Source organism: Ascidiella aspersa, chromosome 1 (genome assembly GCF_963924565.1).
Source record: "Ascidiella aspersa chromosome 1, kaAscAspe10.2, whole genome shotgun sequence".
NCBI lineage: Eukaryota > Metazoa > Chordata > Ascidiacea > Phlebobranchia > Ascidiidae > Ascidiella > Ascidiella aspersa.
This window is the reverse complement of record NC_139447.1, coordinates 27,335,446-27,358,179: the sequence shown is the minus strand read 5'-3', so window position 1 is coordinate 27,358,179 and position 22,734 is coordinate 27,335,446. Positions and strand designations below refer to the sequence as shown.

The window sequence follows — 22,734 nt, the reverse complement described above, 5'->3', positions numbered from 1 at the left end:
GCACTCTTATTTTCGCAAGGGTTCGCTAGAGAACAACAGCTGTTTTTAATATTAATTGTTTTACGACGTAACTCTGTGGCGTTTCCTTCAAAATTTTCATAGCCGTTAAAAGCAGGGGCGTAACCAGAAAATCAAAAGGAGGGTCATGAATTTTCAACTTAGGGAATTCCCCTATTTTTCGTCCGACGTTAATGAATAATGACGTCATCAAACAGTGACAGTATGACGTCATAGAATGGTGATTGCAAGACGTCATAAAAAACTAATCAGAACCAGCCAAATACGTCCAGCAAAAGCGACCACGTGCGTCGTTAACAATCCTGTCACGCGCCAGCTGCGAAACCACAGTGTGCAATCGTTAACTTCAGGCGAATAAATAAACCAAGACCGTGAAATATGTGTGATTAATTGAGGTAGAATCATACATAATTCGACTATCAGCAGCGCAATTTTCAAGTTCCATGAACGGAACTAGCGCTAAATTACAAGCACGCCTTTCACCACCTGCAATACTAAACGAAGATCGGTTTTCCCGGGTGTTATCATGCCACGTTTAGCGCAACAATTTCGCCGAGCTGTGTGCCAAGTCAGCTAAAATACAAGCTGCGGTTGAGGGGGGGAAAGTTGTGTCCATTGCACACTTAGCACGTGGTCTTAAAATATGCTTAAAGAGCATAATTTTGCGTTAACCATTATTACATAAAAGTGAAGACTTTGAAACGCGCACGACAGTCACCATTATACCTCATTTTAAGAATCTGCTTCAGTTAAACAAATGTCGATGTCACAAGAAAAAAGAAAGAAGGTTTGACTTAGCGATGTCAGTTGTCGAATACACCCTTGCTAATTAGTCAACCTAAACAAATAACAAAAGAGAAAAAAATCCAGGGTTTACGGTCGATTGATTTCTCGTCCATTGTATTTAAGATTATTACGTCACAAATTGAGGTATTGGGGCCTGAAGCGTTATAATTATTAAATTATCGCACATTATTTGGGTTAGGGCGCTGGTTAGCGTTTAGGTTTGGTTGGGTCAAGTATTGTTAAACTTAATCTTCTTATGCACATTTGTTAATGCAAATTAGTGCATTGTCCAAGACCTCAAAGTCTAAAAGTCGGACTTTTTGATCCTTTGAATGCACTGATTGTCGTAGACCTTTTTGCTTAGAACTGCACTGATTTCTGCTGATGGGGTGCATTCAGCGTGTTTGTTTTGCGTGTGCTCCAGAAAAGTCTGTTCAAAATCGTGCTGGCTATTTCCTTTTGAATCCCGCTTACCAAGGTCGTTCTCAAACGCATTCGCTTTTCCTGCAACGTTAGTTTTATTCGAGTTTTACTGCCAGACAAGGAAATGAACGGCTTACTGACGAGACGTGTTTTTATTGCGCTGTAAGCGGTTTTATTGAAAGCGGAGTTATGCTGAATTTTTCGAATGTACAATAAACCTTTAGGCGACAATATGCACTGATTTGTTATGGCAGTTTGTTTAGTGGAGTTGGATAGTACGGTGTTCAACGCTTCTCTGTTGAAATATTCACGCGTCTGTAAGGCATTCATATTTATTTAAATAAGGAATAAACAAAAGTACAACATAAAATTACGCAGTTGACAAGTCAGTGCTGTTTATTCGCACTCTGCCTAATTTTTTTAAATAGGTAGCCCATGGATTATTAGCATAAAAAAACTTGGTATTTTCTTCAGCTATGCTTTGCGGGAAAACAGTTATGTAAAACAATGTTCAAACGCCTTAAAACACAAAAAAACGCTGTGTTAATTATGTAGCATACTATTTAAATGAACACTACTACAAAGTTAGTTGGGATCAATATGTGTTATCCAGTGTTTTGTTAAACTTTGATTGTCATTGTACTAGTAACTAGTCTTGCCTTTTTTGCAGCAAATGTAAGTTTACTTAACCAAGTTTGTGCAGTTTTCCTTATGATGCAGCAACTTCTGAAAGTTACCCTGCTGGCTGTTGTTTCCCTTACTTGGGCTCATCAACCACATGTTTATGATAAGAACACAAAGACCCTAACAGTTAAAGCAGGTATCTAAAAAACTAAATTGAAATCCAAGTGGTTGCCATTATTTGTTTATGGTGTTGTAGTTTAAATAATTATTTATGCTCTAGCCATGTTTCTTTTATTTTTTTTGTAGATGATGATGTCATCAAAATGATTGTCATGGGCGACTGGGGTGGAATTCCAGTCTGGCCGTATTACACACCTTTTGAGAGTGTTACAGCCAAGCGCATGATAACTGTTGCCAATGAGGAAGACACAAAGTATGTGTTGGCCCTTGGTGACAATTTTTATGAAAATGGAGTGGTCAATGAATATGATCCAAGGTTTCAGGTACATATAGAATATGTAGTTGAAGGTTTATAAATCTGAAATGTTTATAGGCTAGTTTTAATGTATGTTGGTTTAATGATTATCAGGCGTTACAAGATTATAAAAAAGTTTTATTTGTTTAGCACACTTTTGAGAATGTGTTTTCCGATTTGCAATTCAATAAAATTCCCTGGTTTGTTTTGGCTGGAAACCATGATCACTACGGAAATGTTACTGGTGAAATCGCATACTCACAGCATTCAATGAGATGGGTATTTCCTGAGCTGTGGTAAGATATAAACAGTGTTTAAACTTGTCATTTTAAAATTACGTCCCAGTTAAGTTTTAACTCGCTCAATTACCAGCAATAACTCCACTAAAAATAACAAAATCGCAACACATAGCAAGAAAATTGTTGTATTTGAAAAAATTAAAATATATATTTTACTTTAACTGACGTCATTACAACATAGGATATAAATGTATATATTTTGGTGTTCATTTAACAAGAAAAATATGATAGAAAGACGCAGTAGTAGTACATAATCAACATCAAAATAATCACAGGTACAGCATTGAATTGCAAAATCCAACAGTAAGTGCTACCATTGTCATGATTGACACAGTCACTTTATGTGGAAACACTAACCAGTATGAGGTTGGAAGTAAACCGAATGGCAAAATCAACATTGCAGAGGCGGAGATGCAGCTGCAGTTTATCGAACAAAAGTTAAAGAGTAGCAAGTTAGTTTTTGTAAAACATCACATGATTAGGTGTTTAATCTCTAGTAATTTATTGATTTTTATATGTTTTGTTTGCACAGTGTGAGAAACAGCATTAAGTAGTGTTTAATCAAAGGGTAAATTATTAATTTTAAGAGACAAATACTTGCTGGTGGCTGGACACTTCCCAGTATGGTCGGTTGCTGAACATGGCCCAACCCAGTGTTTACTTGAAAAATTGAAACCACTTTTGGAAAAGTACAATGCTACTGCATATTTCTGTGGACACGACCACAACTTACAGGTTTGTATAACTACACTTTGCACTGGAAATTCTATCCAGATTGCGAGTTTAGGAAATCATGTCTGTAAATTTAGTCTGAAAATGATTTAATAAGAAGTAAAAAAATATACACTTTCTTTTTAGCACATTAAAGAAAACAATTCTACGGTTGAATACTTTCTCACTGGGGCAGTGGATGTTGTAGACCCCAGCACTGCCCACTTGGATGATATTCCTAAAGACTCACTCAAGTTTCACTGGGCACATATCACAGGTCTTGGAGGGTTTGCCACTGTCGACATGGATCCAAAGCAAATGACTGTTCGATTTATAAGTGCTACTGGTAATAGTCTATATAAGCACTCCGTCCCATCAAGACATTGAGTTGTTTCAATGTTTTCCCCATGTACCAAAAGTTTAATCTTGTCATGAAACTGTTGTTTGTTTTTCGCCACTTACTATGCAATTGAAATGAAGGATTTATTTGCATATTGTAAAGTTATAAATGCAATTATAAAATAAAACTCTCATAATTATAATAATGCTGCTGCATAGGTTCATCGGTGCTTTTTCGGCATGGTGCCCATATATTTAGAGATAATTGAAAGCATAACCTCATCAGCTCCACCTCCAATTGACAAAAGTCTGAAGTCTCTGCAAAATAAATTCCTGATTTTATTAAAACTGATCACAAATAGTAAACAAAATACCTTCAAATTAAATTTAACACAATAGAAACTAGCCACAATAAAAAATTCTTTAACCTGAAACATCTTGAAATAAAAGTTTCTTTGGTGTAACCCATTCCACCCCAGTATTGCAAACACGCATCTGTGGCTTCGCGACCAAGGCGACCAGCCTTTAACTTGCACATTGATGCCAGGTTTGTAACATCATGACCCTTGATGTAAAGGCCTATCAAAAGAAAATTGGTAACTGCAAACTTAACAAGATTTATTACAGTTTTGACACCCTGCTAGACAAAGTAAATATAATTTTAGTACAATCATTTTTATTTTGGGTGAGATAAAATAAAGACAACTTTGTAATATATTTTAAGCAGTAACCTGTCGCCCTGTACAAAAGAGATCTTAAAGCTTCAATTTCAGTTTGTAATTCTGCCAATCTGTAATGCACCACTTGATTATCAAGAATTGATTGTCCAAAAATCTTCCTCTCTCTGGTGTAGGCTATAGTTTCAGCAATAGCATTCTCCAAGGGCTTCAACACTATACCATTTTTAAAAACAGCATTTAAAGAATTATACATTTATTGAGAGAGAACCTTGTAAGTTTACAAATACGTGTTCTGAATGAATAATGAAAGACTTACTTCCAGCTGTAGCAAAAAGTCTTTCTTCTTGGAACTGCAACATTTGGTAGGTAAAGCCTTTTCCCATTTCACCAATGATAAAAGATTTGGGAATACGCACATCTTCAAAAAATACCTTAATAAAATATATAATAAATAATTATTTTTAAGAAATTTACCGTGTTTTAAAATTTTAATTGTTGATAGAAATGTTACCCTAGCAAAATGTTTATAATTGAAAATACCAACCTGGGCAGTATCTGAAGAGTTCATGCCAATTTTCTGGATCGTTTTGGCTATATTGATCCCTGGTGTATTCATGGGTAAACATAGAAGAGATTTGTTTTCATGCATTGCACCTTCCCCTGTGATAGCCAAACAGCACATCCAATCAGCCTAGGTTATAAAGTACAAAATTAATGACCCAAGGTCATAGCAATACACCTTTTTTATTCAAAACATTGCAAAGTAGAAATTTTTTATGCAAGCAGTCAATAGGTTACAATCGATCATTTCATCCCTGATAAGTTATTTAGCCTAGCCTTGCTTGCATAAAAATCTTTAATTGGTTGACTGATTTGGTTGGTCCCCTGAACACTCCTGGAATAGTATAATATCCATTCTCGTTTATACAAAACGGCAACTTTTGAATGGCTAACACAGCTGTTACACACATCTGTATTATTGTTTTATTATACTTCAGATTCGGAGTAAATATAAAATCACCTGCGTTCCATTGGTTGTCCACATTTTGCCTCCATTGATGACGAGGTCATCACCATCAGTTCTTGCTACTGTCTGGATGCCTAATACATTCATAGAAAATAGAATTAATTAACACACAATGAATACTAAGTATAGAGTTAAGCAACCAGCAATGTAAAGGAAGAATACATGAAAAGCATGACGGATATAATAATTTGTTGTAATACATGTTTAATACTACAATAATGGGTGAAATTTTTGACTTTTTAATTTTGTAATTTAAATAGTCATTTAATAGGGCGGTTATTATTTTGATGGTTGGTTGCATTTTAATAGAGTTACCATAATTTTTACTTTGCTGCTATATGTGTAGGCACTTTCTTAAAGCAAAAATTCCACCATAACAGGCTAAAATATGCCAAAAATGCAATTAAAATTTGTACATAGTAGGAACAACTTTTCCATTTAAGTAAAAAAAAAACTTCTAGTTTAAAGTGCCCCTCTGTCTAGCATTTGTTTAAAATATTATAGGTTTTAAATCTAGTTAAATGAATTTATTAAATAAAGTTTGCTACATTATTGTTATAATTAACTTTGATTTATTCAGTTGAAGAGGGCAGGTATAATGACAAATCAGTCAGTCCACTAGTGGTGCCTATGATTGTATATATTAAAGTGAATACTTGCAACATCTGACCCAGCCCCAGCTTCACTGACTCCCAGACAAGCAACCATATCGCCTTTGATGGATGGCTCAAGAAATTGCTCTTTAAGTTCATGACTTCCAAACCTAGTAAAATAATGCAATGCTGAAACATTTAAATTGTATATGGCCAACTGTTTTCTATGAATTTATGACAAAGGTAAGGTTATTGGGAAATTATAAGAGTTAGCCAACACCAGGCCAGTGGCCAAATGTGGTCTGTTGACACTTTTTTGGCCCTCAAACTTATTCTTATTTCGCTGGTATGATTGCCCCCTAAACTTTATTTGTTGAAACTAAAACTATATGTAAAAAAGGAAAATGGAAATAATATTTTGTTTTATATTATGTTTCTGCATTATGGCAGGCTAATGTTTCCACAGCCTAGTACCTCAAATTAACCTGGCAATGTGCTAATATTTTTTGCACATAATACATTGAGTATACTTCTAGGATATGTGTTGCCAAATAAAACCTGGTAATCATAATTGATTTTAGCTTGGTGTGATTAACTTTGCTTTAGTTGCATAATTGCACGCCAGTTTTTCAGAGACCAGCACTTTCCGGAGATTACTTGAATTAAGACATCATGATATGCATTTTTTCAAACTGATGTGTTTCCTGTTTTTTATTAACTCTTGCTTCCTTTATTGCGTTTTTACCAGTTTTATCTTTATACCTTTTATTACCGATGATAACAGGCTATAAATGCAAAAACAGTTAAAAACAGAAAAATGTTAATTTTATTGAATATTATGGCTTGAAAAATGCCGTACAAATGACCTAGTGAGAAAATATGATTTTTTAGCAAAAAAACTAAAGTTAATTGTTTGGTAATTCAATATATAAGTGAGTTTTTGCGCATTCACAGCTTGCAAGAATTTAAAATTCAACAGTTAAAACTAATATATACTAGTTACACAATAAAATTAGATATTTGATACATTTCCTTGTTAACTACATACATCAATTTATTTACTTAACAAAATTAGTTTTAGGACTGACATAACATTATTGGTTCTTAACTGTATTTTGTTGTTAGTAAATGTGCTGCAAAATACGCTACAGTTTCCTAAATACAAATGTTGATTGATCTTCTTACCGAGCCAAAGCAGGAGTTGCCATGTCAGTCTGAACTCCAATAGCCATTGGTAAGGCACCACATCTGATATTTCCCAATTCCTCAGCTACTGCAACGCTATATGTGTAGTCCAAACCCAGTCCTCCATACTCTGCATTGCATATACTGTAAAGTATTTTTGATCTGTGTTGTTTGAAAATACTAAAATGGCAGCTAGTACAAAATCGAAGCCAAAGGACATTACAGCATACAATTACTCCCACAGTGTAGTATTTAATTTATGTTAATGAGGCATAATTTGCAATTCAATATAGTTAAGATGTTACATTACCAACGCATTTCCCCTATGTTCACTAAAATAATAAGTTAAAGCAATTTTAATAATCTTTAGATTTAGTATTCACTTTTAAAACAACACAATCTAAGTAATTGCTGTTTCAAAAAAAATCATTTACTTTTTGTAATATTATAAATTAAAATTACAGAGAAAGTAAACAACAAGTAGTTTTGCTTGGATATATTTTAACAATTATTATACAGTGACAATAAATTTACCTGTAGGTTTAGTTACACCAAGAAAACCAGCACTTCCAAGTGCTTTGAAGACCGTATGTGCTGGAAAAGCTGATTCATCCTCCCAAGCATCAACAAACGGATTTATCTCTGTGTCAATTATCTACACAATATTACACAAACACACTCCACTATTGCTTCTAACGTATTAATTTATTAAGTGGGCTCATGTAATCTTCCAATTTGATAGATGAAACACATTAACACTAGGGTCGGACTGTCCTAAAATACAATATGTACTCCTTTTTGACCAGGAGCCGGCAACATACGGCCTGCGGACCTGGACGGCATTTTAAGGGGCCCGCAAACAGTTTCTGGTCTTACATAATAATGTGGCCCGCGGCCACAGTCTGCGCAATCCCCCACTACTTGCTTACTACGTCAAATAATAGTGATTGTTAGGTATTCTTTAGTTCGTTTTTAGATTTTTTGTTTTGGGGTAAAGTTAGATTTAGAATTTACAATAAATATTTTTTCATGGATTTTGCCAACAAAAGTAAAGTTGACAAACAGTGTCACTAATTTAACAAGGAGAAACAAAAAACAAACAAAAAAACAACAATGATTTATTCATTGTATAGGTGAAAAAATACACGATTAATGTATCAATTCAGGAATCAGCCCGTCGACTGGAGAAGTTGCCCTGCTTTTGACCATGTTAGAAAACATCATTGTTCACAGCTAAAACATCGTGACTACAATATTTTGGTAGATCCTGGCAGTGTAAGTGTGGTTTCCAACCTCGGGTACTAGAGTATTATTTGCTAAAATAAATCTAAAATAATAATAAAATAAACCACAAAAAATAGCAGTAGATAAAGCAAAACCATGCTCCATTTTAACCGCTGTGTTTATGTTTGCTGCAGGTGGCCAAACATGTTCATTCTGTCACTATTGTGTTTGTTTCCAATTATTAGCTGAAGTTCATATTCAGTCATGTAGTTATTTGTTAGAAATGGAAACTGTTAACTTTACTTCCCTTTAATTGCAGTTGATTTGTCAAGTTGTTTCTTACGATAAAGAGACATAATAATTTTCTGCAAATTATTGATGCAGGCGGACTGACTGACAGAAATGTTGGCTGGGCTTTTAGTTTCAGTAAGTTTGATAAAAACTGAAAAGGTGGTTGCGACTCACGAGACTAAAGAGGTTGGAATAAAACACTGAACAATGGACCCCTGGGGTCTGAGGAAAGTTTCGGTGTCTGTAAAACGATCCAGCATTAGCTCTAAGGCCACCCATTTTAAGCATATGTCGACATTCAAACAACAATGTAAGACAACTTCACATTTTAACATTGGTGTAAATTTCAAGGGTTTTTTAACCATGCATTATGCAACTGTTGTGATCAATATTTTTAGGTCAGAAAAGTAAAGTTATACAAAACATTTCTGTTTAGTTTTCAGGCACTTTCGTGATTCAGCATTATTGTTAAACATATGTTGAAATACATCTATCTTAACAACATATAATGTTTATGTATTGACAAGTAGTCACCTTTTTCAAGGAATTACGCAGTTGTTCATGATCACCATTGAAGATACTTTCTTCTTCAAGGTCCCAAGACCCTGTTGTTGTATGAACACCTCTATGCTTTGTTGCAGATAAGCTGCAAATCTTTTTTCTATAGAATTGTTTAAAAAATCTGATTTCAAACAACTTAGTTAATTAACAATTAACATGACTTAAAACTTAATCAGAAAAAATTGGAATACTAGTGTTAACATTTTAATGTGATAAACATAATTTGTCCATTGGCATTTAATAAACGCACTTACATACAATTTTGATGTGATCGGCTTACTGCAGGAGTTAGGGCAGTAATTAATTTCCAAGACAGCATTCTAACATTCAGGTAAACGCTAACTTTCGCCTAAAAACACAACTTATATTGGTTATCACAAAAAAGCAGCATTTACTGTCATAATTACAACTTGTTTAACTCCATCATAGAAAATGCAGATTGCAGAAACATGAAGATATACATGTTTAAACAAAACTTTTTGCAAAATTCAAACTAAAACATCAAGGCATGAAAAAAATTTCATATCAAAAGTGAACCCAGTGATAATGTCTATGATTGTTTTAAACAGTAAAAATCAGTTTTGATGTTGTGTGTGAATTTTTTCAGCTGGAGTCGCTTGAGCTACTTCTCGAGCGCTGGCGGCGTCTCCTTGGAGGAGGAGATGGGGATCTTCTTCGCCTCGGAGGAGACCTTGGTGGTGGAGGTGGGCGACGTCGTCGCGGCGGCGACCTTCTCCACATTGGAGGAGGGGCGTAACCTCCTCTTGGGCCCCTACCCATTGGTGGCGGTGATGGACGTCGTGGTCTTCTTCTTATTGGATGCACAGAGCGAATGCTTATCACCTGTCCATCAATTTGCCCACCATCCATGTATTTAACAGCCTTTTCTGCTTCAGTGTGATCTTCGAACTCAACATAGGCCAAAAGCTTTGGAAATCCATTCCTTTCGGTTGGCATGTCTATGCTCTTCACCTTTCCATAGTAGGAAAATATTTCGGTTATGTGGTCCTTGTTGACATTCTTGGTCAGGTTACCAATATGCAATTTAGTTGGTTTCGGTGTTGGACTTCGCTCCCTACGTACAGCCGGCTTGTGGGGAGATCGAGATCTTCTCTTCTCTGGCACAGATGGCCGTTTTCTTGCTCCTTTCACTGGACTTCTTTCCCTGGCTCCTCCTCTTCCTCTTGCCCTTTGAGGAGACGGAGAGTCTTCACTGGATGATGAGCTGCTATCACTTCCAGAGGAACTCCCGGATGACCCACTGCTGCTTCCAGATTCAGAAGATGAACGGCTTTGCTTTGGCTTGCTCTTAACTCCATCTGTTTTAACAGCCATTGTCCTATTTGATTTATATTCACTTCCTAAACACTACAAACTAAATTTAGTTCAGTGATAATTAATTTTTAGTGGAATAGTTTAAACCGGATAATCAATGTTAGTACGTTAAGCAATATGTGCCTTTTATATTGGTGCATATTAGTAAGGTAAAAAACATATATGTATACTCTCAATAAACCAAAATAAACAGTTTTGTTTGGTCAAACATTATCACATTTATTATTTAATAATATAGCTTGTTCCTTGACCCACCCAAACGCTAACATGAATACCCTAACACTATAATGTGAGTTGTAAATTTTGGATTCTAGACCCGCACCAGTATATGCCTTACTAACAAATTTAGGGAAGAAATCTAATTGGCGCTGGTCTAAAATCCTATAACATTATTAAAACTATGCACAATATTTGAGTTGGGGTGTCGGTTAGTGTTTGGGTAAGGGTGGGTGAAGTATTAATATATTCATTATTTAATAATATTACTTAACTCACTCTAACCCAAACCCCGCACCCTAACCCAAGTAATTTGCATTGTGGTAGGATTCTAGACCAGCGCCATCTAATTTTTTACAAATATTGTACCCAAATGGCAGTATGCGCATGGTTCAAATAAATTAAATGCGTATAATCCTACTGAATGCTAGAGATGCATTTTTTAGATAATAACGCAGCAAAAGCAAAATACCAAATCGCTTTCTCTCATATTTTTGCAATTGGGACCTCAAAACACTTTAGACTTCCAACAAAGGATAATGTTTGCGCAATTCTAAAAACTGATTAAATTTATTGAGATTTAAGACTATTACATAGCAATGTATTTTAAAGCATACCGAAACCCTGCTTCTTCGCAGCAGTACGCTCAATTTGAAGTTATAGGTCAAACATGGCGTGCTGTGTCTATCGAATAGATGTGAACGAAGTACAGTTTATTATTTAAAGTCGTACATGACCATAATGTGATAAAGCTTGTTTTTGTTCGCTTAGTCTTTGCCGATAAGAAGTTGTATAAAATTAATTTAAAGCACAATAATTTAAACGTTTTCAAGTCATGATACAATATGGCGATTAATTCATTGATGTTTTTATTGTACACAAATCTTCACACTCATCCAAACTTGATTTTTCATAAGATAACTTTTTAATTCGGTTAATTTGCAATAACAATGGTTATAACATTGTTTTTCTCCAATGATTGTTAGTTTTACATTTTTAGCTTTGTATTTTTTTATTCACTTGCTGTAGTTTGCGATGTATAGATAATCCATGTGGTAACTATGACGTCACAAATACTTAGAGTCGCATGTTGATGTTAATATTGTTTGTATAGTAAACCGGTAATATTCTTTAGGAAAATTTGTTCATTTTTTTCAAGTACCTATTTCAACATTTAAAAATTATGTGAGGCACATTACCGGACACCTATTAAAATATTTAAAATAATAAGTTGTGTATTCACCGATCACTGGCAAGCTTTGCACATTGATTGAGTTTAGATTAGACCAACCGTAATGCAATCAACAAACTTAACAAATTAACAGAAAGTACTAAAATCACCCTTTAGTCAAATGCAATGTTACTGCACGCTTCAGTTACCTATTTTATTATTTCATTGTATTTACAATAACAAACATTGGCAAAATTTTGTCCAAACTATTAGTTCACCTGATTGAAAGTAAAATACTTGTTGTAACTATAGTGGATTTAGGTGTTTTTTGAATGATTCTCATTTTGTTGGTCAAGGTAAACTTTTTCGGTTTGTTTATATAAAGAACTAATTGTTGAGCTCATCATGGCTAGTATTATTCAAAGAATATCTGAGATTGAAAGCGAGGTAAGTTTATTGTATGTAATTTTGTCAGTGCTATATATGTTAATATACTGTAGATGTAGTCTTTCGATTTAGGTCCATTGACAATATGTAAAACAAAAACAAGTCAATGTAACTTAAAAAAAGGATAGTATAAACATTTGTAACAACTAGAATATGAAACTTCTTTATTAGTTTACAGTTTCACACATTTTACACTTGTTGCAGATGGCTCGGACACAAAAAAACAAGGCAACAGCTAGCCATCTTGGTCTGCTCAAAGCAAGATTGGCCAAATTAAAAAGGGAATTAATCACTCCGAAAGGGGGAAGTGGTGGTGGTACTGGAGAAGGTAATTTTTGTTGTTTTTGTCCTTGCTAAACCAAACTTAGGAGCTTAGTTTTATATTTTACACCATAGTTTGTCATATTGCTAATTTTGTGTAACCCACACAATCAAAAACAAATCATTTATAAACTTAACAATGTATTATTGCAAACATATATATATATATATTCGGTGGCAGTGTTCCCTCTAGTATTTTGCCATGTGTGCAGGTGCCCAAAATTCAGTCTTTATGTGCATCAGGTGCATCAGGCCATGATATCAGGTGTGCAGATGTGCAACCATGTTTTTTTGCATTTCTGAGGTTGGAAATCCTATCAAGATTCAACCTTTTTTGGAAATTAAATTGTGCCATATACTAATTGATGTGTGCACACAAATCTCTTTCAAAAATAGCTGGTGTTTAAACATAAAAAAAGTGTTTAAAGGAATTTCGAGTGGTCAAGGAAACACATATTTAAAACTTATATTGTATCGTTTTCTGTATTAAACTCATTAAGTTGGATATATACATTTTATTTTTCAAAAAGATAAATGGAAAGAGTCAGAAAAGGCAAAACTTGTAATAAACTTTTACAACTGATTTTGATGCAGGATTCGATGTTGCAAAGACTGGAGATGCTCGAATTGGTTTTGTGGGATTTCCCTCTGTTGGCAAATCTACATTACTAAGTAACCTGGCTGGAGTTTATAGTGAAGTGGCTTCATATGAATTCACAACACTCACAACCGTACCTGGAGTAATAAAATATAAAGGTTTGTATGTTCTATGAGGAATTTTATAGTTATTAGATAGGCTTTAGAATATGTCATGGCAAAAATGGAAAACTTAAAAAGTGACCAAGCTATCAACTCTTCTGCATTGTTTATATTGTTCAGGGGTCGGCAACCCCTGGCATGCATGCCACTTGTGGAAGCAAGATGATTTTCAGGGCACGCCAAATGATTTAACGTGCACGTTATGGCACATTAAGAAAGTGCAACCATTACATCACTACCACATCATTAGCGTTATTATTTTATCTATAACACCAGCACTAACTAAATGGTTGCACACATTTCCAGTTTGATCTCTAGTGTTTGTGTCACAAATTAGTGTCTTAACTGTTGTATTTAACATTATTTTATGTGGGCCTTTTACACTTGTTGTTTACGACTAACTGTTTATATTATGTCATTATTCACCCAAAAGTGGCATGGTGTTTATTGAGTTAAAGCAGGTCCTTTTACAATAAAAGTTACGAGGGAAACTTTCGTAGAGATCAGTGTGTAAAGCTGGGCATTCTGAATTAAAGGTAAGCATGTGTGTTATTGCGTGATTCAGAAACCAAGCTAAAAGCAAAACTGATAGTTAACACTTCTTGGTATCTGCTTTTTAGCAGGTTTAGGGTATATTTACAGAATTTAACTTATGAAATTAGGTTTAATGGCATTTCCCAGGATACTTATGTTAGATGTCAAATCATTCATAAATTAGCAGATCACAGCAGGGCTGTAGAAAACTTTAGACTCGTATAGGCTAGGTTAAACTACCTAAGTCCGACGTGTGCGCATGTAAATTTCGAAACTGATAAGGCAGCAAACTGTTAATTGTTATGGTGGAATGGTATATAGTGGCATATTTTCCATGAGCCTTATCAGTGAATCGCTGAATATCCATCTTATTTTAGTTACAGAAATGAGTGAAATACAGGCTGTAGAGTCAGCCCCATATTAGGGACTCATAGAAATCACATTTGGCTGGACTGGGACTCTGGTTGTTTTTAACCCACTCCGCAGTCCTGGTTGCCGGTGCAAAACCAAAGCAAATGTTGGCGCGCGAGTTGTTGATATTTTGCCTTTATTCATGAACTGGCACACTGCTTAAAAGGTTGCCGACCCCTGATATAGTTCTATATACAAATTTCTTAATTCAATTAATGTAACATTATAGATATAAACATTTTTGTTTTTATACATGTGACTTTATTGAAGTAGTTATAGCTCACTAACCTCATATATTGTGCTGTAGTTAATTCCTTATTACTGGGGCGAATATTTTTTGACCAAAAAAATTAGAAATTTTGACCTTGGAATTTGTTTTTGTGATAAAATTTTGACCTATTGGAAATACATTGATTTAAAACTCATATTGTTCTATAGAGCAGTGGTTCTCAACCTTTTTTATCTTACGGACCGGTAAAATTTCAAAATAAATTTTGCGGACCGGTGGACCTTCAAAAATGAAAATCAACCCAAAATGCAAATGTGACAAAAGTATGCAACTTAAAAGCAAAGAGTGGAAACTTAATTCATTGAGCAATTTGCTGCTGTTTTTTTTATATCATACGTGTTATACGTGGTTCTAATAAAGTTTTTCATATACAACTGGTCCTAAAATTTACGACTTAAACGATCAGTAGCCTAATTTTAAACAGTTGGGCACAACACTTGCACTGTGTCGTACGATAAAGTCCAAAGTAGACAATTAACTCTATGTTATGTCACAATGTTGCAAATTACGAAGCTGGCGAAGTTCTAAATTTGGTGGACAAGCATTCAGCATCTTGCATTTTGTAGTTGAGAGTTAAGATTGTAATTTATTTGGGGAACCGGCAGGAAAGTTGACGCGGACCGGCGGTTGAGAACCACTGGTATAGAGTACTGTCTTGGCGTTGCCAACCACACAATTGTGATGTTTGTCGAACACAAATCAGTTATTTTTTCAAGTTTATGCAAAACTCATGAAAATGCTTAATTGACATTTTTGTCACTTCATAAAGACAAACAGCCATAAAAATGCAAAAGAAAGACAAGACGCTGGTTGTTTTAGAAAAATGTTGTGTAAACGGTTGAAATACAAGGTAGAAATAATTGCAGAAAATTAACAATTTGGACCTAGTATATTATCCAATTAAGAAATTTGGCCAAATCAGGAATACACAACTATAAAAAGTAAAGAGAAGTTTAAGCTAAACCTTATGCGATAAACCAGACCTGGGTGGTTAATTTTGCCGGCTCACGTAGACTGTAATATTGCTCTAATGAAGTAATATTGCTCTAATGATACGGTTAAAATTTCCTTGAATATAATTAATCTAACGACAATTTAAAAAAGGTAACTATACTTTGTTAAATTTTTAAACGAAATAAGTGCATTTTTAATTGAGTTTGACTTAAAAAAATTTGACAAATTTTGACCTAAAGTGTAAATTTTGACCTTTTTTGACCAGTCAAAAAATAATCGCCCTACTTAATACACAAAACCTAAAGGGTAAATTGCTGATAAGCACTTGCCTACCTCAGTTTTAATCACTTCAGAACTATAATGACGGTAGTTTTCTGTTTGTTTTTTATTACAAATAAACAGAAAACTTTTCTGTTAAATTTTCTTCTTGTAAATTACTAAAAAAAAAACATTTTTTTATATAATTTAAAAATTTTTTTTGTTTTAGGTGCAAAAATTCAGCTGCTTGATTTACCTGGTATTATTGAAGGGGCAAAAGATGGCAAAGGTCGAGGAAAACAAGTAATAGCAGGTTTGTATTTTGTTGTGTTACTTACCTTAATTGCATAGGTAGGCCTATATCCAAATATTTTCACAGAAAAATTCAGTATTACTTTGTGTTTTTAGCAAACAGTGGCTTCAAATTGATATTACGCCATTGTGGCATATTTTCTTATTTTTTAGTGGCAAGAACGTGCAGTCTCATATTTATTGTACTTGATGTGTTGAAGCCACTTGGTGATAAAAAGCTGATTGAAAAAGAACTGGAAGGTTTTGGAATAAGGCTCAATAAAACCCCTCCTAATATTCATTATAAAATGAAAGAAAAGGGAGGAATCAACTTCCAAGCTATGGTAAGAACAGCCGTAGCATGTTTGGTTTACTTTTTCACAGATAAACTTAAAAACCTGAAATGTTTATATTTTGATTTGGAGGTTCTCAAACTGTGGGCCATTTAAATCTTCCAAGGGCATCGCACAGTGTTTTTTAACTGTAGCAATAAAATTATCTAACATTACTGAATAACATTTTTTATCAAAATTCATTTTAAACATTTATCATGACAATTGCTTGGAAACCCTAGTCACCAATGTGTTATCTGCAGCGAGGTATATACCAGTAACAAAATAATGCCTAATAGGCTTATAATTGACAAAAATACGGATTATATATTACATTTGTGAATGAAATTGAAAGTTTGCTCTGCCTACATGGAACATCTAATATGTTACCGGGCACGTCACAAGATCAACAAATTTTGGGCGTCGCAAAATAAATGGTTTAAGAAGCACTGTATTAACTGATCTTACTGCAATTTCTGCTATTGTGTAATTATTATTGATAAATAGTGCATGTCTCAAACTTCATGATATTTAATTGTTTTTTGTCAAAATGAATTTTTTTTTATTTTTTTTATTGGTTTGGTCATAAAATAACAGGTGTTAACTAAAAGCTAAAAATTCCTTCTCCCCACTTGCACCAAATCCAACTTGAATACCCCCACTGAGTTTTGTAACATATTTTGACAAAAACAAGTAATTTAACATAATTTGTTATTATTGTTAAAATATTATTATGTCCCCCAAGGTTGCACAAAGTGAACTGGACGCGGATATCGCCAAAAAAATCCTTGCTGAATACAGAATACACAATGCTGATATAATTCTAAAGGAAGATTGCACTTCGGATGACCTTATTGATGTGGTGGAGGGAAACCGAGTTTATGTTCCTTGCATTTACATTTTAAATAAAATTGACCAGGTAAAACTGTTCAATAGAATTTGATAATTCCTTATTATCAATTGTAGAAAAACAGTTTTTCAATTGTTTTGTTGAGTAGGAATATTGTATATCTATTATATGATGTGTTAAACTTTAAGGAAGATATTGCTCCAGATGAGCTTAGCTATTATATTTGTTTCAGATTTCTATTGAAGAACTTGACATCATTTACAAAGTGCCCCACTGTGTCCCTATTTCGGCCCACCATAAATGGAATTTTGACGACTTATTGGAAATGATGTGGGACTACTTAAAGCTGATCAGAATGTAATAACTGTTAAAATCCCCCCTATTAATATTTTTTATGATTTTATAAAAAAAATCTTATGTAACAGACATGAGCGCCAACGTGGGTGTGCGGAGCATTTTTAGCTCTGGCATCCTGACAAGGTTTTAAAACGTTTAGGATTTTCGAGATACGCACTAAATTAGTGTGGAAAATTAAAGGGGCTGTAAAAAAATCACTCTACGCTAAATGGTTTGTTTTACTCATATTGTGTAACAGCGCAATATCAAAGAGCTGTCACATTATTATGTGATTAATAATCATATTTGCACTGGTTGGGGAAAACGCCCTGGAATTTTAAAAGCTCGGCGCCTATGAATTTACAGATTTGTACAGCATTGTTAACATACTTCATGTGTGTAAAAATGACTCTAATTCAGATACACGAAACCAAAAGGTCAGCTTCCAGACTACGAGGCCCCAGTTGTACTCTCATCGCGAAGTCCTGCTGTCGAAGATTTCTGTAATAAAATCCATCGAACGTTATTAAAAGAATTTAAACAGTAAGTTTTAATTGCAGGTCGTAAAGGCTTCAAATTTTTAGCAAAACCTAGTTTTTTGCAAAGTCTTTACAATAGTTAAAACTTGAGCTCATAAATTAGCCCGACTGAAACAGAAACAGAACTTCTGTGTAATATTCGTCGTCCTAGTTCAAATTTATAGTGATTATTTGACGCTTAGCATTTTATTGCTTTAGCGCTCTTGTGTGGGGTTCTTCTGTCAAGCACAATCCGCAAAGTGTCGGCAAAGAGCATATTCTCATGGATGAAGATGTTGTTCAAATTATCAAAAGGTAATAATTTCGTCAATCAGTATTTTCTAAAGTTGTAAAAAAATTAAAGAAATGTGCTGCTCAGCAACTAAACTATCTTAATTGATTTCCTTGTTGTTTTAGGGTTTAGTCTCTGGCTTACCTTCTGGGATGGACTGTCTTGTTTTTCCGGATTTTTTTGCCCAAGATACCCAGTTCCTTCCCGTACGCAATATAATAAAGTTATCTTTTATTCTATTTGTTTGTGTGCTAAATCTCTGGCTTTTATTAGTTTAAATTTTTGTTCCTGGCCACAATCTTGGATAAGCTATACCAGGTGTCGGTAACAGTTTCCTAGTCGCGCGCCTGACCCAAACTCAGAAGGTTCTCGGCGGGCCGTAATAAGTTTTAACCGATACTTTTGTTAAAACCTGGAGTTTTAAGCATTTTGTGATAACAACTGTTAATTAAAGACGAGCGTATGATTTTTTGCATTTGAAAATGGGCTATAATTATCATACTGCTAAACAAAAACATGCGTTTGTTTGGTTTAAAATCGGGTCACCACAGCGTCGCTCATGATCACAATATAACACATTATGGAAACGCGGGGTAATTTGAATAGGACCGTTAAACTCTCTATTATATGTTGACATTGAAAATAAGCAAGAACTAGTGCGCAACACAACAAAATACATTCAGATATACTAAGTTGACAAAACTTTCTTTTTTTTAGTTTCCGGCGCCTTTTGGCTAAAAAGATTCCCGCAAAACGCAAACATACTACATATGTAAATAAAATAGACAAAAATATGGAAAACGACCTCATGTCAGTTCGCCAAAGAAGTGGTGGGCCTTCTGTTGCCAATCCCTGAGCTATACTTATCAGTAATTTCTCGGATTAAATAATAAAGAGTGAAACGGGCGTTATATGGGTAACTTAAAATGGACAAACACAAAAGGGGATGAGCATTAATTGACCGGTTACACGCAAGTTGTGTATTTGATCAAACTCTTAGCAGTGTTATAACGGTCACGACAAGCGTGTACCTTTAGAACAGGAAGCAACAACAGCGTATATAGGAAACTATGTAGAGCATGACTGCACGACCCAGTTGCATAGTGCAAACGGTTGTGTTACCTTTGAGCAAAACACAATGTTGCGAATTTTACAATGTACCAAAAGCCAACACGTTACAAAAATAGCGAGCATTGGTACAAAAAACTGCTAATAACGGCGCTCGCTTATTGCATTCTAAAACGAAACACTTGTTAGCTTATTTCAGTATTGAGTAGGGCTTGGCAGCCTCAGCGACATTTCAAACCAGAGAAAGCGAAAATGATTGTAAACTTACGCGTGACTGCGGATTCATGTTTGTTTGACCTGAGTGTGGCCAACATTACACAAACCAATGCGAGATTTTGACAGGGCCGCTTACCATTGCACGTTTAGTTTGTTGAGGCACCATTACCACGGCTACTTATGCACGATAGATGGCAGTTCACAATGCGACAACTGCAAAAAGGCAAAGTTGATACGCATGCATCGAGTCTACGCAAGGTTTACACTTTTAATTTGAAATTTCGGAAAACAGTTTTATTTTTAAAGGATGGATAAAAAGGCCAACAACCAACATATGTAGTGATACTTAAAGTTCCGGCGAATACATTCGTTCTGGTAGTGAACTTCGAAGCAAGCTGCGCAGCTATGTTAGTTCAAATTAAAGTATCTCTTTAGATAGCCGTCCTGTAATCAATACGAAACTTTTGTGTTTTGGACAACACAAGTTAAAATTTGCTTATTTCAGAAAAAAACGAATAATCCTTACGTTTTGGTTTTGGAACATCATTAAATATTGCTTTGGTTATGAGATTTTTAGTTGAAAATAATAATTTTGAACTGATTTAAAATACCCCAAGAACCATACCAGTAGCCTAACGAAGAACACCTCAAAACGCAACGTTCTTCCAACAAGATGACGTCACACACTGACTAGTTTCCTCTGCGAAAGGAAACTGGTTCTGAGCAGTACCATGACATACAAATTCTCTGTTTGTTCTGTAAACAAACGTATGGTTAACGTGTATTCGTTGGCTTTATGCAGCTTTGTTTTGTAACTTTTGTTGTTCAGTCATTGATGTCAAACACAGGTTATTAGAGCGGTACTCTCCTTGATAAAATGAGTGGTAAGGTAGGTAGGGCATATCTTCCCCTTCTTTTAGTTTTTTTAACTTGGGCTCCTTTCTCGTCGCGTAAATCGCTTGCAGTTTGCAAGCCGTAAAAGCGATGCCGGCCATTTGCACAAACCGGCACTTCCAGTAAAGGCTATGTCACAGTTGTCACTCAGTAGGCTTGCTTGTGTAAACCGCTGATATATCACCGGCTCAGTGCTATTTAAATTTAAACCGTGCTATGATGGTAGTCAGCTATGCTAAAACGCTGCCTCGCCATAGTTTGACAGTTTCTATATTTTGACACGTTTGTGAAAGGTTATTTTAAGCAGCGTACAACTACAAGTAACTGATGTAATTATATTTAAAGGAATAGCCTAGGTATAGTTTTTAAGGTTTGCTTATATATCTGTTAAATTTAACTGTAATAAAAATGGTACAATAAACGTGTTTTTTATTTTTTTTATTCTGGTCGGTTGCCGTAGAGATAAGTAACAATGCGAAATATGTCCAGCCGAAGACTGATTAATCGCATTATAGGTGTTTCTGTAACAGACGTAGGTCTCGTATTGAATCGAGACCACCTTGCAACTACTTAATAAAGCATCGCTTGGTATACCCACAAAGTTTTTCAGTTACAATATTATTACATTTATACATATCTGCTAGTTTTGAACCATTCACATGCAAAGCTTATACAGCAAATCGGTGCAAACAACAGGCTCAGCATTCACTCGGGCGCAGCAAGACCTTCGCACTAACGTCGTTAAGTTCGACGCGACTCTGTCCATTTTTGGCATTGTTGTGGAAAGGTGCGCATGCTTCAAGCTTTTTCATACTACATCGCAGTTTTTCGAACGCCTGCTCGTGCTTGGTGTCACAGTCTATCGCAGCTCTGCTCTGTTGTTGCTGGCAGCAAGGAATTTGATTCGCCATCGACTTAGTGCTAAGCAGTGCAGTTTATCTGGGCATGTTTCGCTATACTAGTAGACGAGTGAAAGTCATTTTGAAGTAATCAAGGTTTTAGGTGTTGTGGGTACTTGCAAGTAGTATTGTAAACGTTATTCCCAGACCGGGTTGATTGCTTGCAGCGCACCATCCGGAAGCAATGAGTAACAGTTTCTTATTTCTAGGCATAACCTTCAACAACAATGTAGCTTACTGTATGTAATTAGACAGCCTTATTATATTAATGTGATACGTGTTTACAGTTTGCTACATCTGTATTTTAAAACAGACTAGACAGCAGAGCGATGTAGATTGTTTGTGCGTCGTAAGCCTACACTCTTCCAAGATACGACAGTACTTAAACAAGTTGTTTGCATAAGTGGGCGAAGTCTTGGCATACTTCACTTGATGATCTTGAAAAGCCAATATTTGTATGCGCCATTGGTTATTGTTTATTGGTTCTGGCAAGAAGATTTGATCGCGCATAATCTCTTGCTTTCGTCGTAGTCTTGCAACGCTTCGCCACGTTAATATAACCTCCGGTCACGCCGGGCGCGCCGATAGCGTAATTGATGGTTTGGCCGGTTGCTCATAATCTTGATGTAATTCGCTTGTGAGGAGCAAGCCTATCAGTGATTAGTTCGGGTGGAAGTTTAACGTGTGTCGTGTGCTTATGTTGTCCAGCAGTGCACACCATCGTCTAACTAACACCAATATTTGCTTGCCGATTGCTGTTTTACAAACGGTTGAACTAGGTTCAACAGAGTTAGCGTTTAAAGTGGAATTCCAACGATGCAGATATATGATTCTTGTGGTGTATGATCGTAAAGTCTTACAGTTAGCCACGCCTTTGTTGATTTATTTCTGCCTACCACCTACGAACCTACACGGTTTACTTGTGGCATAACACAGGCGTAAAGCATGTTTAGTTCAAGGCGTGACTCAAAATCAACCAGACGGGCAACCGGAGAAATTGCCCGTGTAAGTCCCGAGTCGGCGATTACGTCATACTCAAGTAGTCAATTGGATATGCGTATTTTGGAGATGTCTGCTGCCTAGTGCTGGTAGCGACATAGTAAAGCC

At 35.3% G+C, this 22,734-nt stretch overlaps 4 protein-coding genes across 5 annotated transcripts; 2 read left to right on the top strand and 2 right to left on the bottom strand.

The window, feature by feature from the left end:
• The first annotated feature begins 1,901 nt into the window (after positions 1–1,901).
• Positions 1,902–3,956, top strand: LOC146169203 (tartrate-resistant acid phosphatase type 5-like). Its single transcript, XM_083382465.1, has 6 exons — positions 1,902–2,047; positions 2,158–2,354; positions 2,477–2,622; positions 2,901–3,077; positions 3,213–3,360; positions 3,484–3,956. Exons 1-6 carry the CDS (start codon positions 1,939–1,941, stop codon positions 3,721–3,723), a joined length of 1,017 nt encoding a protein of 338 aa, XP_083238591.1. The 5' UTR covers positions 1,902–1,938; the 3' UTR covers positions 3,724–3,956.
• On the bottom strand, positions 2,741–9,581 carry LOC146169202 (putative acyl-CoA dehydrogenase 6). The gene is made up of 11 exons (XM_083382452.1): positions 9,491–9,581; positions 9,210–9,336; positions 7,695–7,815; positions 7,161–7,290; positions 6,039–6,145; positions 5,377–5,456; positions 4,900–5,046; positions 4,672–4,786; positions 4,407–4,568; positions 4,104–4,254; positions 2,741–3,993 (listed from the first exon to the last, which is right to left on the bottom strand). The coding sequence occupies exons 1-11, from the start codon at positions 9,553–9,555 to the stop codon at positions 3,897–3,899; spliced, it is 1,302 nt and encodes a 433-aa protein (XP_083238578.1). The 5' UTR covers positions 9,556–9,581; the 3' UTR covers positions 2,741–3,896.
• Positions 9,582–9,607: 26 nt separating this feature from the next.
• LOC146169201 (uncharacterized) lies at positions 9,608–10,606 on the bottom strand. The gene has a single exon (XM_083382477.1). It carries the CDS (start codon positions 10,569–10,571, stop codon positions 9,840–9,842), a length of 732 nt encoding a protein of 243 aa, XP_083238603.1. The 5' UTR covers positions 10,572–10,606; the 3' UTR covers positions 9,608–9,839.
• Positions 10,607–12,269: 1,663 nt separating this feature from the next.
• Positions 12,270–18,789, top strand: LOC146169200 (developmentally-regulated GTP-binding protein 1-like). 2 transcript variants are annotated; one of them, XM_083392626.1, is made up of 10 exons: positions 12,270–12,405; positions 12,610–12,733; positions 13,321–13,482; positions 16,161–16,244; positions 16,397–16,566; positions 17,300–17,473; positions 17,637–17,761; positions 18,161–18,283; positions 18,478–18,573; positions 18,676–18,789. In XM_083392626.1, exons 1-10 carry the CDS (start codon positions 12,364–12,366, stop codon positions 18,680–18,682), a joined length of 1,107 nt encoding a protein of 368 aa, XP_083248752.1. In that variant the 5' UTR covers positions 12,270–12,363; the 3' UTR covers positions 18,683–18,789. The 2 variants fall into 2 exon arrangements, with proteins under 2 accessions (XP_083248752.1, XP_083248759.1); XM_083392633.1 differs by lacking the exon at positions 18,676–18,789 and having other exon boundaries at positions 18,478–18,577.
• The last annotated feature ends 3,945 nt before the right edge of the window (positions 18,790–22,734 follow it).